At 37.7% G+C, this 17,053-nt stretch overlaps 1 protein-coding gene across 1 annotated transcript; it reads left to right on the forward strand.

The window, feature by feature from the left end:
• The first annotated feature begins 7,677 nt into the window (after window positions 1–7,677).
• LOC137828455 (inositol diphosphatase DSP3) lies at window positions 7,678–9,201 on the forward strand. The gene is made up of 5 exons (XM_068635043.2): window positions 7,678–7,918; window positions 7,998–8,091; window positions 8,363–8,420; window positions 8,667–8,710; window positions 8,833–9,201. Exons 1-5 carry the CDS (start codon window positions 7,770–7,772, stop codon window positions 9,088–9,090), a joined length of 603 nt encoding a protein of 200 aa, XP_068491144.1. The 5' UTR covers window positions 7,678–7,769; the 3' UTR covers window positions 9,091–9,201.
• The last annotated feature ends 7,852 nt before the right edge of the window (window positions 9,202–17,053 follow it).

Raw genomic sequence — 17,053 nt, forward strand, 5'->3', positions numbered from 1 at the left:
AAGGTCCCCCTTATCTTGAAAGACAAGGTTGAGAGTGGCGTGGTACCTAGTTAAAGATCTCCCTTGACCTATGAGCCAAGACCGAGAGCGACGTTTCCCTTACCTTCATTTGGGAAAGGTTAGGGCGAAGTGAGAGCTTGGGTAGGCATGGCTTTTACAAAGATCAAAGTCAACAAGCAGTAAAGAAATGTGCTACCTAAGTTGTGAAGGCCCTAAAGCGTTGTTAGACTAACAAGTCACACAAAGCAGTTAACAACGAGAAAGGGGCAAGTTAAGAATACAACAGATTTTATAAACAAGCAGATATATATACAATCTGCTGAAATTGTTCGTTAAACTCTTAAGTTGCAATAATGAAGGAGCTACTCCTGGGCGTCAACCAACTGCCCATCGATGATTCTCTTGGCAGGCCTGTTTGGGAGAGGTCTACCTCAAGATGCACACAGGCAACCTAGGCCATGGCATCCTCAAACCCGACACCATAGGCTCCAGCAGCGTCACTGGTGAGTTCTTCCTTGATCTCACTGAAGAGTTCGTCCTTGCGGACTAGCTCTCTCTCAAGTTCGCCAAGACGCACCTCCTGTTGGGTCGCCCTTTCTTGCAGCCTGGCCATCTTGGCCTGCGTCTCCTCAGCCTTCTCCTGCAACGAGATGACTTCATTTCGGAGAGGCAGAATCTTCGCCAGAGCACTCAGGACCTCCTGAGAGTTTTCAAATAGGAGCCTCTTGGTCTCCTTGTCAGTTTGGAGAAGGTCTTCTAGCTCCAGATGCAAAGCAGTTTCACGCTGAGTGAGCTTTTAGATTTGGAGCGCATTTTGACTTGCAGCCTCCCTTAGCTCCTGCATCTCAGCCTGCAATTCTTGTACCTTGGACGAGGCGCGACTGGATGCGATGAGGAAGGGGGTCTTCGCCCTGGCTCTCCATTTCCTCGCCTTGGAAGGTTTAAAGAACCTCTTGGAGAAAGGCGGGCAGCTCAGCAGCGGGAGGCACTCCAAAATCCCCTCTAGGGGCACTCTCCCTCCCCCCCCCCCCCCCCCCCGCCTTCGTGTACCACCAAGTCAGGAGGAGAAGAGGCGCTTGGGGGGTTCTCTCGGTAGGTCCTTGAGACACCTGGGCTTCTGGAGATTGGGCTTCTCTGCCCAATAAAGAAGAAACTCGTCCAAGAGAGTGGGGTACCTCCTGTTACATCACACTTTGAAGAAGTGCTTCTTGAAGCCCTTATAGGATTGTTGGAAGAGCGTCAACAACACCCTCCCAGCGACACCGTTGAAGCTAACCCACAACTTCTGGCCCGGGCTCTTCGCTTCGAAGAAATACAGGAACACGTCCATTGATGGCGTATGGCCAAGGCAGTGGCACAAGATAGCGAAGGCCCTCATGAACACCTAACTGTTAGGGTGCAGTTGGGCGGGGGCAACGTTCACCTCAGTAAGAAAGGCTCGTTCGAACGGGGTGAAGGGGAGACGTAGGCCAAGTCTTCAAAAGATCGTGGAGTAGATGAAGCAGAAAGGTCCCTTGAGGTCCGAAGACTCGTCAGAACACACAGGCTCACCTACCCTACAAGGCACCATCCTCACATATTTGTCGTGGTCTTTGCCAAAGACACGAGACTTATGACAGGTCTGCTTCTTCCTATAAGCAGCAATGCTTGTGAAGGAAGTAAAATTGGAGGTTTCCTTTAGAAGGGCATCAGGTGCCCAACGATACAGAGACTTATAATCAAAAGAATGAGGAGTTGGGATTGGTGTCGAGGGTGAAGTTGAGGTTGGAGTTGTGGTTGGGGTAGAGTTTGGAGTTGAGGCCAGAGAAGGATTCGGTTGAGCCATCTTAAGAGAGCTAAATAAGAGATAAAAAAACAATGCTTTAGAGGAAGAAGATGGCGCGACTCAGGAAACCCAGAAATAGAGAGTGCGCGAACGAAGAACAGAAAACATAAAGTGCAAAAATATAAACGTCCCAGAACAGTTATAGCATGTTATGAGCATCAAAATCATAAAGCAAGGGCGATCATGGATTAAAAATCATACCTTTGAATAAGTTAGGGTTCGGTAGAGGTTTTTGAAGAAGAAGACAGAGCGTTCGAGAGTAGGAAATGCTTGAGAAATGTTAAGTGAAGTAATGAAACAGTGAAGAGCGTAGGGGTTTTGAAAGGTTTAACGTATACGAAGAAGCGCAAGCGCCAACGAGTCTTAGCCGTTGATCTTGCCACGTGTACGCTGTTTAAAAATTAAGGTGAGATGTCACTTTGGTGCACTGTTCATGTCCTATCACCCAGTGCCACGTAGGTCGGCGTAGACGATCACTTAATCTCTTCACTAAAACAAGTTACAGCTCGAGACTGGGGGGCTTGTGTACAGGCCAGACCTTGGTCATCGGCCTGAGAGTAAGACATCGGACATCGGACATCGGTGGACTAATAGTAAGGGTGGGCCACGTAAGTTGGGTCCCACAGATTGCATGAGTTAACATGGGTTAACACCCCGATACCAGAAAAAACCTAAGTCACGAGAGGATCATGCATGGGGTGTGTATGGTACATTTGGGTACGACACAAGCAAGTGTTCCTTGGAGGCACTAAGGCCTGTTAGGGTTAGGGTTTCTAGGGAAAGACTGCATGCATGGCACGTGAATACTTAGGGCACCCGCAGAACAGATGATGGCACAAGCGCTGGTACGTGAATAGGTACCTTGGCGGCTACGCTGTTAGGTCTTTGCACTCTAGAAAAGGGAAGTCCTATGCACCAAATTGTGCTAAGATTGTGTGATAGCGGCGCAAGGACATTCTCCTAGGAACCTTAAGCCCACTAAGAGACGTGGGAGCATCGTAGAAGTAACGTAGTTACAACCTATAAATAGGGTGGTAAGAACCCAGGCTAGGTACGTCGTTTCTAAGACTGAAACTGCTTATACACATTACTATTTCTTTAGCCCTTACTGACATAAGCGTCGGAGTGCAAACGGTTGCTAGGACTACCTTTGTCTTTGCAAGAAAGCGTTCTTCAACCCATGGAAGTTCGATTCTCAGATGGAGACAGGCGGGCCAGAGATTGCCGTTCGAGTCAACCGGTAATCAAGTCAACCGGCAAGAACACCAACCAAGAGACACCAACACAAGAGCATTTGAAATTTTTTAGAAAACTTTCAAAAACTAAAAACTCTCTTAAAACTCTCAATAAAAGCAGTTGTAAAACTATATGCAAAATGTGATTACTAAGGGAACATTTTGTTGAAGAAGAGCTTTGATGAATTTAAATCTCCATGGATTGGTTGAAGGCTGGTTGTAGCTTAGTTGAGTGTTTTATGGGGTATTTTGAATTTGTTAATTCACTCTTAGTTTGAATCCAAAAGTTGGTTTAATTCAAATCCTTTTAAAAGAGTGTTTTATGAAGCAGTAGAAAAGCAACCAGTTGTTTTATCGTTTCAATTGATTGTTTCATACTTAAGGTTTTTGAAACTAGTTTTGGAAGATTTGAATTTGGTTGACTTTGTTGTCAAACTAATTCAATCGGTTGTTTTGACAAAACAACTAACTGTTTTTTTAACTGCCTTAACAGAATTTTGTTAAGTTTGTTAAATCTACTTGAAATGATTTGAAATTGATATGGCTTTTATAATAAATGTTTTCAACTGCTAGTTGGAGTATAAATTTTATGTTATACTCTCTTAGCATTAAGGTTACAAGATCAATTTTTGAAATCAAGTTTTCTCCAAGATTGCTTAAAGCTTTGGATATTTCTCTAAGAGTGAAGTAGGACTTGTTGTGTACTTTGATTTGATTTGTACCAGGTGTGATCAATCTTATTTCCTCCTTCAATTGTATTTTTGTAAGGACTTGTGTTCACAGAGTCAGAGGGTGCTCTGATCTATGGTGTGATTGTGGTGTGCCAAAGGAAGTGTGTATTCTTGAGGGGATCAAGATCACTTCTTTGGTGGTTGTGTGTTTGTAATATGTGATTGATTGCATAGTGGATACCTAGTAGTTTCTGGGAAACAACAGATTATTTTTTTGTGCAATAAACCAGTTTTTGAAAAAACTTGAAACAAAATTTCGAAAACACTTTATAAGACACCCTTGTCCTTGAGCTTATCATTATGGTTATGTGATATAAGGTAGAACCAAAGTGAAAAAGTCTATTTAAACCAATTCTAACCTAACAAGACACATGAACTACATTCTTCATAAACCTTCAAACAAGATGTCTTCATCAAATACTTCTTTATGCAAGTTGAGTAGAGACTATAGCTATCTTCAACAGATTCTACTTCTCAGCTTTCTTCTTCCTTTTCTCCAACACATGCCCAAACCATGACAGGCCAAACTGGCTGGTTATTTGACTCAACAGAGTGATGACTGAGGCACTGCAGAGGTCCTTATGTAGCAGTTTGCTTGTGTAGTACATACCCTTCACAAGTAGACCACCCCTGCCTTGTAGCTCCCACAAACCTCTACTTACCTTCTCTTGACCGTGAGCCCCTTCCTCCACCCTTATTAAATTACGTAAAGCTTCTAATGCATGGAAAGGGGGTTCATAGCCCAATCCACAAACGAGTGGTTATATATGAGGGTACCCAACCCCAACCAGGATTTGAGTTGTGCCTTCTGAAAAATCTCTTCAACATCAACTACTCCTTGCTTGAAGACAACATTATTCCTTTATTCCCAGATACTCCTCACTATCGCTGCCCAAAGACCTTTCCAGAGCAAGTTTTGTTTGTCACTCACCTGAACTAGATGAAAATTCTCAAAGTGACACTTTAGGTCATTGTGTTTGACACATGGGATGTCGATCCATCTGAAACTCATTGACCAAACACTGTGAGCATGTTTGCATTCTAAAAACAGATGTTGACTTGACTAATCCATAAACTTGATACACACTACAAGAAAATCATAAAATAGAAACCAATTTTAGAGACAAAAAATAATTAGTTGCTATAGTGACTAAATTAGATACCATTTTAGAGACTAAAAAAAATTTGGTTTCTAAATTAGTTTCTATTATTGTTAAATAGGTTCTAAATTGGTATCTAATTAGCTACCAAGGTTTTAACTACCAATTATTTAGATTCTAAATTTGGTAGCAAAAACCTTGGTAGCTAATTAGATATCAATTTAGAAACTATTTAACAATAATAAAAACTAATTTAGAAACCAAAAGTTTTTTTAATTTTTAAAATGATCTCTAATTTAGTAATTATAGTAACTGTACCGCCCTGCTTGTGTACCGCCCTGGTAGTCGGGAGTAATGACGTGGCGTCGAGCTATTATATAGGCGTGTTGGACGGGACACCTGGCTAGCAGAAGGGAGGGAGGTCGAGGGGTTTGCGTAGTCGCCAGTTATTAAGTTGGCGTGCTCCGATCTCCACCATACCTATATCGGCGGTCACCGGGTTAAAGATGAAGTCGCCAGATGTAAACCCAGGCGACCAAGTGATTAGAGATCGTCGAAACAAGGACATCGCCGAAGATGAAGGCAGATAGACATTTCCCAGCTGGCCAGAGGATGAGGTCGGGGGACGGCTTGCTTGAGCATACACGGTGAAACAGGTGGTGCAGATCATGAAGGCGGCCGGCGAGACCACAGGGAAGGTGTGTACGAAGGCACCTTAACTCGCCAATCCAGAAGAGATCGCGCTCCAAGACAACTATGCACTGAGTAGTATCGTGCATAAGTAACTTAGCCAAAGGAGAGTCAGAAGTAGCGCCCAAGTCAAGGATGCTCCAGATGATGGCACGTGTACAGCTGGATGCGAGCCACGTGTCCAGATGTGTAACTTCCAGGAGAGAGAAAGTGTCCAGGTATATAAGAGTTTCCAACGAACTTCTGAGGTACGCACGTTCAGATTGTCTTCTTTACGCTTGCGAGTTCTTGAGTATAATGAGAGAGAACTGGTTCACTGTTCCTTAGAGTTCTTAAGTGTTACTCTTAGTAATTGGTGGTTCAGTCACTGACTTGGGCGTTGGAGTGCGATCGGCTGCAGCGGCGCCGTTTCGTCTTTTGCAGGTTCTTGAGGTGGATCGCGGCGAAGGACGGAGGCAAACACGGTGCATACGTCGATCTAAGTTTGACGAGGCAAAGCTCCAGCGTTTTGATCAACAGGCAGGATCAGTAACTAATTATTTTTTTGTCTCTAGAATTGGTTTTTATTTCCTGATATTGTAGTGATATTTCACATATTGTTGTCCCTCTCCTACTAAATTATTATGGTGTTAATTTAAGTGTTTTAAAAACTGCTTTGAATAACTTGTGGAAAGGAAGTATATATGACTAACTTTCATGATAAACTCTTTTTTTATTGTTGCAACTAAATAAAGTAGTTTCAATTAGAGTTTAAAAATCCAGTATTCAAAGGTAAGAGGTGGTCTAAGACTGGTTCCTTGGGTTGGGTTAAACTTTGGCCTTTTTCAGTTTTGACGCCTTTGAAATTTGAAACCATTTGCAATTTTGCACGTGTGTTTGTTTTTACCCACGTGTGGATTTGACTGCATAATTCTTTGTTGAAACCAGAAAGACTATGCTTATAAGTCTTGCAAGATATACATGTTTAGAATCTTCTTCATTTAATAACATGTTTTTTTATTTTTTCATGGAATTAAATAAAAATAAGTTGCACAATCTCTTAGAAAACAAAACAAATCTTTAAAATATTACATCAACAGTTAACTTTTTTATATTACGTTGATGGTTTTTCTTGTTATAAGTTAGTTTAATCCTAAAAAGCTCTCAAATAAGATAATTAAATTTTATTTAATGATTTTGATATAATTGTTTTCTAAATACATCACAAACAATGGATCATCTTTAAAGACAAAAATAATAAAAGTATCTTCCATATTCTTAAAACTAGACTTTGCATACTATATAATCGAATAATTTAAATAAACTGAACTTTCATAGAGACATAACAAATATATTTTACCAAAAGTAACACAAAATTAAAAAAAAAAAAAATCGATTACGGGTAGAGCTTGATACCATGTAATCTTAGCTTTATCTGTGCCACTCAGTTTCATCTCTTAAAGCTTCCTTTAGTGGAACTGTTTTCTTTGTGGATGATTTAATCACTTCACTGAAAGAGCATACCTGCATTAAATATTGAATTCTTTCTTATTTTATTGATTGGTGGACTAATTATGATAAGTTTATTAGATAAAATTAAATGGAAACTATAATACTTAATATCGACGAATTTTTAAAGTCTACTATTGAGTATTAAAATGATAAAGTCTTATAATATATTATTGAGTAAAAGTACAATACTAAATATTAAAATGACGAGATCTTGAGATAATGATAAAGTTTTATATAATACTGTTGAGTACTTAAATTTTTAATTAAGTGTGAAAGACAAGTCCAATTAGTCCTATTTTTTCTTTCATTTTGCTTTAATGAATCCCCTTGAATCTAACAAGATTAAAAATTTGTTAATTTTTATTTATCTAAAATAACTACCATGTATAACTTTAATAAAACGAAAAATCGGGTATTTTTTTTTTTTTGTAAGCCGCCATGCATTTGATTTTCAAACTTTCCAAGTTGATTCGGTCCACAAAGACAATCATTGGTTATAAGTGTTTATATCTATTTCCACTTTTACTAAATATTATTGGATAGGATGATTAAAGACAGAAAAATAAAAGCGCAGAATTTGAATTTCTAAAGTGTATTATTATAAAGTAAAAAGGCGCAATATATTGATTGAAGGTAACCATGTTATTGTTGTGAGTGAAGGTTGAAAGAATAATATCAGTAATTAGGTTTAACGACTATGGTGGGAGTGGTGATAACAGAGGAAGAAGACGACGTTGTGGTTGCTCCAACTAACTTTTCAATGGTGGAGGAGGGCCTTTTTCGATCCAGTTTCCCTCGATCTTCAAATTTCTCTTTTCTAGAAACTCTGAATCTTCGTTCCGTGGTGTAAGTTTAACCTCCACATCGTTCATTTTCCCAGGTATAACGAAAATTCATTGGGTCTCATTTTGGTGAATGAATGCAGATATTTGTGCCCTCAACCCTATCCACAACAAAATCTACACTTTCTTCAGTCACAAAATATTCAGTTTTTCCACTTTGGTATTCAAGGCAAGACGGTAATTAACTTTCTTTATGTTTCTTGCTATTAAGAGCTTTACTTTAACCTTTATTAACTATAGTATCATATTAATAAGTTTAACTCCATCTAATTTATAAATATAATTTACTTTATACACTATAAAATATATTTATTTAGAGTTAATGTCTCCAATATTTTGATGCTTCCATTTTATTCCATACCTATAAATATGATGATCTGATATGTATGACTGTAGTAAAAACTTAAAGTCATTTTTTTCTATGCAAATACTTGTTTTTTTTTTGCAGGATCTTTCTGTGCCTGGCGTTAAGGATTCGATCTTGGAGGCCGTCAAAGTTTTAATTGGTATGTATATGTATAAATCAATTATATTGAAAGAAGTTATTTTTAAGCTAAATTTGTCTTGTTAAAAATGTTTCCACCAAGTATTTATTTATTGACAATAAATTATAATTTCATAAAAATAATTATATTTATTTGTACATCCTAAGATTTAGATATTTGCTTTTCTAAACTCTTAATTTGACTATTATCTCTCGAATCGTGATTTGGTAATATATTTTTTAACTTGCTTCATTTTCGCGGTTTCAGACGTGAGAAATCACCCAGTTCTAGTTCACTGTAATCAAGGAAAGGTATATATCATTTTACTTTTACTTCTGGTGTTGTTTCCCTTCAAATTACCAACAATATTTTTCATATATTTGAAAATCTGATCAATATTCTTGTTTAATACTCTCTCTATATATATATGCAGCATCGAACTGGTTGCGTTGTTGGATGCTTCAGAAAACTGCAGAGTTGGTGTTTATCTTCTGTGTTTGAGGAGTACAAGCAATTTGCTGGTGCTAAATCAAGAACAACAGATTTAAGTTTCATAGAAACTGTTAATCTCTTGAGCCTGAGACAGTGTCTTAACAGTATCATATACCAATACCTAGGATATTCTTCCAAGAACCGCAAGTTGCTCTATAGAGATCATAATTCACTCAAGTTCCACTTAACATCACTTTAGCAGCTCTTTTAACTCTAATTTTAACACTGTGACATCAATTCCATTTATACTTTTTTTTTTCATTTATATTATTATGTTAAAAAAACATTTATATATCAATGATTGTTTAGTGTGTAAAATTGAATTTTATTAGTTCTATATTTAGTTATAAATCTAGAATTTTCAAAAATTAGAAAATCTAATCTTTTTTTTATCGCGTCTAATTCATCTATGTAAACCATTAATAAGTGTATTTGGTTAATCCCTTCTGGTATGACTTGTGTCCTATCATCTATTCATCCATATTTTTAATTATATTAACAAGCCTCATTCTTGATAAAAATAAAAGAGCCTTATTATAAAAAATTACAAGAGAGATATCCAACATAAAATCATTGTAAACTTCGAAACTCAACCAATCATCTTCAATAATAGCAATACTATTGCAATACTATTTGACCGTTAAATAAATAAAAGAGTGCCTGAATTCGTTCTGTAAAATTTTCAACCATAGTCCTGAGTATCTTCTCGGTCATTTTATTCGTACTAGTGCAGGAGAACTAATATACACTGATTTTATTTTTAAACGTCTCCATCAAAATGGGGTGATATTTTTTAGATTAAAACCAAGATGTAGATGATGGTTCCTCGTAAAACCTTTGTGTATTTCAATTACTAGACAAATAGACGGTGATTGTTGCACTAGCAAAATGTACAAACAACGACTATTTATTTAATTTGTTTTTACAGTCAGACGCTCTCATTGAAAACGCGGTGACATTTTTTAAATTAACTTCATTTACGAATGCAGCTATTACAAATAGCCGTATTCTTAAATATTTTTTTACCTAATTCTAAAGCGCGCCACCTTTCATACTTGCTTTCTTCTTGGCGCTTCGTGTTTTCTCTTTGTTTTTGCTATGGTGTTCCTCTTTTCTTGTGCGAGCTTCATTGTCTTCTTGTGCCATTGTAAGTTTGTAAGGATCTATAAAATAACCTTAGAGTAGAAGTGGTATATTTTAAATGATACCTGAATATTTTATTATTAAAATGAAAATGACATATAAATAGAAAATTCAGTTATTCAGGTTTCATTTTAAAATAACCACCATCTCTCTAAAAGTTTCCTTTTCCTTTCTCTTCCTTCTCTCTAAGATTTTGATCTCTTCGCTCATCCGTTTGACGATCAGAATATACCGTTAGACTCCTGGCAGCGAAGACTACAAGTCTATCCGATTTCTTTTGAGTAAGTTCCTTCTTGGCTCCTTTTTCTTTTGAGTTAATTTTGATCTTATTAGATTTTGTACGGTTAATCTTAGATTTTGTACGGGTTAATCTCTGTTAACTCAAGGTCCTAGTTATATAGTTAGATTTTGATTAGGACTCTGTGGTGCAGGTTAATTACCTTTAGCTTTTGGGTAGATTTGGAGCTCTTAGTGAGCATAAGCTAAAGTTCAGGTAAGGGGAGTTAGTCTTATTATTTTCAATAAAACCCTAGGTTAGAAGATTCTGGATGTGGAGGTGACGTGATCACCAATTCCAATTATTTTTGCTTGCAGGATTGTCTCTCTTGAAGAGTAAAGTAATATATTGACTGGAATGGTTGATTTTGAATCTTTTATATTGATTTTAAGGTGAATAATTTGTTGAAACTGTTTGTGATTGAGAATTGAAAGTGTTTGAATGATAATTATAAATGAGTTGAGCTATTCTTTTTGAATATTTTGGTTGAATTGATGTTTGATGAGAAGTGGTTGTGTGATTTCAGATGATGATTGATTTAAAGAGCATATATTTGGAATTAATTATGTGTTTTAAGTAAAGTTTGAGATATATTTGGATTGTTTAGAAAGTTTATATATGAAGTGATTGAGTGGTGCATTGATATGTTAAATGATGTATGTAATGAGGTTAAAGTGTAATCAAGACGTAGTATTTTCAGGAAAGGAAATACCATGTTGAGATTGTTATTAGGGTGTATTGACTTGTGAGTGTCCTGTGAATGAGACGATCCTGACTCTACGGATATAATGGAATTAAATAGATGAAGTTATTCCGTTGGTGAGAGTCGAAGGAGGTCCATTTGGCTGATTCTGAGGTTTGAAAGAACTCATCAGAGCATATCAAATGGATTTACCCTGTCATATGAAGATGATGAGATGATGAGATATTGAGATAATTATGTGCATGGCTGTGTGGGTTTCACAGCAGTAGTATGACAGGTGCAGGTCTCTGGATGCTAATTTCAATACACGAGTCTTCCGGAAGTAGAGTCAAGTGTCTATGTGTTGTGAGTCAGTAAAAGTCTGACATATGAAAAATGAATTTTATGAATGTAATAGACATGTGATGGTTTGAGAAATCATATTAGAATTGATGAATTATGCTTATTAATTTGAAATTTAAATTATATCAAAACATTTTATATAGATAGCTTACCCTGTTATTGGTTTGTGTTTGTTTCTCTAACTGATGATCGTGTATTTACACGGGAGCAGATGAGATTGCAGGTAATAGAACTCCTCAATGAGCAGCAGAAGGATTAGATAGATTTAAATTGAATGCTTTGTTTTGTTTTTAAACTTTTTGGATGTATATATTAAATCCTTATGAAGAGGGATATATTTTGAGATACAAATATGAGAAAACAATATATGTTTATATGTTAATTAGATATTGTACGCATATTTTTTGTATTTTTTTTTTTTTTTAAAAAAAAGTAAAAGTTAGGGATGTTACATTATGGTATTAGAGCTGTTCGAACCTTAGGAGACCTAAGGGTTATGGGGTTGTTTATGTGTGCTTTAGTTTGTTTGTTAGTAAAACTACATAGTTTAAAATTCTTAGGATTTAGCATGAATCTTTTTTGTGTGTTTTATAGAATGGCTCCTAGACCTCCTACCCCTCTCCAACCTTCTTCTGAGATGAACCAGATTGCCAGGACTATTGAGATGATGGCAAATGCTATCCAACAACAGAATATGGCAATGGCTCAGAATCATCAGGTAGCAATGCATCATTGGGAGACTGCTAGATTTGGTGCAACAGCTTCCCATGTCAGTCAGCCTCAGGAGCAGATGGGATTGACAGAGTTCATGAGACACAACCCACCTAAGTTCACTGGGAATGCCACTCTTGACCAAGCAGACCAATGGATAAGAGAGTTAGAGAAGATCTTTAGGGCAACCTCCTGCCCTGAGGATAAGAAATTAGTTTTTGCTACATATTTGTTGTCTGGAGAAGCAGAGTTCTGGTGGATGGGAGCTCAACAGATGTGGAAGCCAGAGCTGAAGTATTAGATTGGGAGAGTTTCAAAGTGAGGTTTCTGGAGAAATATTTTCCAGATAGTGCAAGGTTTGCAAAGGAAGCTGAATTCCTCAGGTTGGAACAGGGAGAGATGTCAGTGAATGCATATGCTACTAGGTTTGAGTACCTAGCCAGATTCTACACCCAAGCTACTTGGAGGTGTAGGAAGTTTGAAGAAGGTTTAAAGCATGAGTTAAAGAAGACCATAGCACCTTTGTGCATTAGGGAGTTTCCTACCTTAGTAGAGAAGGCGAAGATGGTGGAGACCTTGGAAAAGGGTGATTCCAGGGTAATCAGATCACACCCAGGAGGGTCTTCTGGTGGGAAGGCCAAGGTGCAACATCAACAACACAAGCCTTATGCTAGACCTCCACAACATAGGCTAGACCTCCACAGCATAGAGCAGGAGCAATTCCACTCTAGTTTCAGCAACAACAACCATGGAAACCTAGATGTTTCCATTGTGGTGGACCACATATCACCAATGTGTGCCCCAAGGGGACTCCAGAGAAAAGATGTTTTACATGCCAAAAGACGGGACACTTTGCTAGAGATTGTCCTAACAAAAATAGGATGACTCCATCAGGTGGTTCTCAACAGTTTAGGAATGAAGGCAACAGACCTCAGGCAGCAGGGAGAGTGTTTGCTATGTCAAGAGCTGAAGCATCTCAGTCAGGTAACTTGGTACAAGGTGTATGTTATATAGCTGGTAGATATGTGAGAGTTTTATTTGATTCTGGAGCGACACACTCTTTTGTGTTGAGTTTATGTGTAGCGGAGTTGGGTCTTCTAGTAAAGGAGTTGTCGTTTGAATTGTTGGTCTCTACACCAACATCAGGAAAAGTTTTAACCTCTACAGTTTGCTCTGAATGTCCAGTAATAGTAGAGGTACGCAGGTTCAAAATAAATTTGATCTGTCTACCTCTTCAGGACCTAGATGTTATCCTAGGAATGGATTGGCTATCTGCCAATCACATTCTCATAGATTGTGGTCAACAGAAAATAGTGTTTTCAGATTCCAAGAAGTTAGGTGTGATGTCTGCTCAGCATGTGTGGTCAGAATTGAAAGAAGGATCAAAGTGTTTTGTAATCTTAACTCAGATGGAAGTTAAGAGTGAAGAAGAAATGAGTAGTATACATGTGGTGAAGGATTTCATGGATGTATTTCCAGAAGAAATACTTGGATTACCTCCTAAGAGAGAAGTAGAATTCTCTATTGATTTGGTACCTGAAGTTGGGCCAGTGTCAATGGCACCTTATAGAATGGCTCCAGCAGAGTTGATTGAACTAAAGAAGCAAGTTGAAGATTTGTTGGAGAAACAATTCATCAGACCAAGTGTATCTCCATGGGGAGCTCCGGTGCTTCTAGTTAAGAAGAAAGATGGAGGGTCTCGGTTTTGTGTAGATTACAGACAGTTGAATAAGTTGACCATCAAGAACAAATATCCTCTGCCCAGAATTGATGATTTGATGGATCAGTTACATGGAGCTTCGGTGTTCTCAAAGATTGATCTGAAATCTGGATACCACCAGATTTTGGTAAAGGCTGAAGATGTTCAAAAGACAGCCTTTAGGTCTCGTTATGGACACTATGAGTATGTGGTGATGCCGTTTGGAGTAACAAATGCTCCAGCTTTGTTCATGGATTACATTAATAGAATTTTTCGTCCTTTCTTGGATAAGTTTGTTATAGTCTTTATAGACGACATACTTATTTATTCAAGAACCAAGGAAGAACATCTGAAGATAGTGTTGAAGATTCTGAGGGAGAAGCAATTATATGCTAAGTTCTCTAAGTGTGAGTTCTGGTTGAAGGAAGTCAACTTCTTAGGGCATGTAATATCAGCTCAGGGGATCTCAGTAGATCCAGCCAAGGTAGAGGCAGTGCTTCAGTGGGAACGTCCTAAGACAGTCACTGAGATAAGAATTTTTGTGGGTTTAGTTGGCTACTATCGGAGGTTCATTGAAGATTTTTCCAGGGTAGTAGCTCCTTTGACTCAGTTAACCCGTAAAGATCAACCTTTTGCTTGGACTGACAAATGTGAGCAGAGTTTCATAGAGCTGAGGAAAAGGTTAACTAGTGCTCCGGTGTTAGTGATTCCTGATACAGGAAAACCTTTTGAAGTTTACTGTGATGCTTCACATCAGGGTTTGGGTTGTGTCTTGATGCAAGAGAAAAGACCAGTTGCATATGCTTCAAGGCAACTCAAAGTTCATGAGAGAAACTATCCAACTCATGACTTAGAGTTGGCAGCTGTGGTGTTTGCTTTGAAGATTTGGAGGCATTATTTATATGGAGCTCAATTTCAGGTGTTCAGTGACCATAAAAGTTTGAAATACTTGTTTGATAAAAAAGAGTTGAATATGAGACAAAGAAGATGGATGGAGTTTTTGAAGGATTATGATTTCCAACTGATGTATCATCCAGGGAAGGCTAATGTAGTTGCAGATGCTTTGAGTAAAAAGTCAGTACAGGTGTCAACCATGATGATTGAAGAACAAAAGTTGATTGAGCAATTCAGAGATCTAAATTTAGGAGTGAAATTTCATGTTGATCATATTAGTTGTAGTAAGTTAACTATAACTAATGATTTTCTTAGAATGATAAAGGAAAAGCAGTTAGAGGATCCTACTCTGAAGCGTACTGTGGATTTACTAGGTACAAATCATGCTAAAGACTTTGTGATGGGAGAAGATGAGATCTTGAGATTTAATGGCAGAATTTGCATACCTGCAAATGAAGAGCTGAAGAAAATGATTCTAGAAGAGGGTCATAAGAGTCATCTTAGTCTACATCCTGGTATGAATAAGATGTACCAAGATTTGAAGGAGTCCTCTTGGTGGTCAGGCATGAAGAAAGAAATAGCTCGGTATGTTGTTGCTTGCTTAACATGTCAGAAGGCAAAGGTAGAGCATCGGAGACCTGGTGGTTTGTTACAACAGTTAGATATTCCTAAGTGGAAATGGGATAGCATTGCTATGGATTTCGTTACTCATTTACCAAGATCAGTAAGGGGTCATGATGCAGTCTGGGTAATAGTTGATCGACTAACGAAGAACGCTCATTTTCTTCCAGTTAATTTGAGAATATCTATGACTAAGTTGGCACAATTGTACATCAAAGAAATTGTAAGATTGCATGGGGTGCCTTCTAGTATTGTTTCAGATAGAGATCCTAGGTTTACTTCACGGTTTTGGCAGAGTTTACAAGATTCTTTGGGAACTAGATTGAGAATGAGCTCTGCATATCATCCTCAAACAGATGGGCAGTCTGAGAGGACGATCCAATCCTTAGAAGATCTGTTAAGGACATGTATCTTGGATCATCTGGGAAGTTGGGATGAGATGTTGCCTCTGGTGGAGTTTACTTATAATAATAGTTATCATGCCAGTATTGGGATGGCACCATATGCAGCTTTGTATGGGAGGAAATGCAGAACTCCTTTATGTTGGTATAAGGACGGTGAAACAATTTTGGTTGGGCCAGAGTTAATTCAACAGACCACTGAGAAGGTGAAGCAGATACAAGACAAAATGAAAGCTTCTCAAAGTAGGCAGAAATCATATGCAGATCAGAGGAGAAAGCCTTTGGATTTTGCAGCTCTCATGTGTTCATGAGAGTGACACCAACCAAAGGTGTAGGACGAGCTATCAAATCAAGGAAGTTATCTCCTAAGTTTGTTGGACCATATCAGATCCTAAAGAAGATAGGTCCAGTGGCTTATGAGATTGCTCTACCTCCTCAATTAGCAAACCTGCATAATGTCTTTCACGTATCACAGCTAAGGAAGTACATCCAAGACCCTAGTCATGTGTTGGAAGTGGATAATGTGCAAATCAAGGATAACATGTCTTTTGAAGCAAAACCAGTTAGGATTGAAGACCATCAGAGTAAACAGCTCCGAGGCAAGACCATCAGTATGGTGAAGGTGGTGTGGGATGATAAATCTGGTGATTCAACTTGGGAATTAGAAGAAACCATTAGAGAAACCTATCCATATCTCTTTTCTGGTAAGTCAATTTTCGAGGACGAAATTTTTTTCTTGTTGGAGAGAATGTAAGGATCTATAAAATAACCTTAGAGTAGAAGTGGTATATTTTAAATGATACCTGAATATTTTATTATTAAAATGAAAATGACGTAAAGTAATATATTGACTGGAATGGTTGATTTTGAATCTTTTATATTGATTTTAAGGTGAATAATTTGTTGAAACTGTTTGTGATTGAGAATTGAAAGTGTTTGAATGATAATATAAATGAGTTGAGCTATTCTTTTTGAATATTTTGGTTGAATTACTTAAGTGAGATGTTAGATGAGAAGTGGTTGTGTGATTTCAGATGATGATTGATTTAAAGAGCATATATTTGGAATTAATTATGTGTTTTAAGTAAAGTTTGAGATATATTTGGATTGTTTAGAAAGTTTATATATGAAGTGATTGAGTGGTGCATTGATATGTTAAATGATGTATGTAATGAGGTTAAAGTGTGATCAAGACCTAGTATTTTCAGGAAAGGAAATACCATGTTGAGATTTTTAGGGTGTATTGATTTGTGAGTGTCCTGTGAATGAGACGATCCTGACTCTAGTGATATAATGGAATCAAATAGATGAAGTTATTCAGTTGGTGAGAGTCGAAGGAGGTCCATTTGGCTGATTCTGAGGTTTGAAAGA

This window comes from Phaseolus vulgaris, chromosome 7 (genome assembly GCF_051622355.1).
Source record: "Phaseolus vulgaris cultivar YP4 chromosome 7, ASM5162235v1, whole genome shotgun sequence".
Lineage (NCBI taxonomy): Eukaryota > Viridiplantae > Streptophyta > Magnoliopsida > Fabales > Fabaceae > Phaseolus > Phaseolus vulgaris.

Coding starts and splice junctions, on each gene's coding strand:
- LOC137828455 (XM_068635043.2), top strand. CDS start 7,770: ATGGTGGGAGTGGTGATAACAGAGGAAGAAGACGACGTTGTGGTTGCT. Junction 7,919..7,997: donor CTGAATCTTCGTTCCGTGGT/GTAAGTTTAACC, acceptor GAATGAATGCAG/ATATTTGTGCCCTCAACCCT. Junction 8,092..8,362: donor TTGGTATTCAAGGCAAGACG/GTAATTAACTTT, acceptor TTTTTTTTGCAG/GATCTTTCTGTGCCTGGCGT.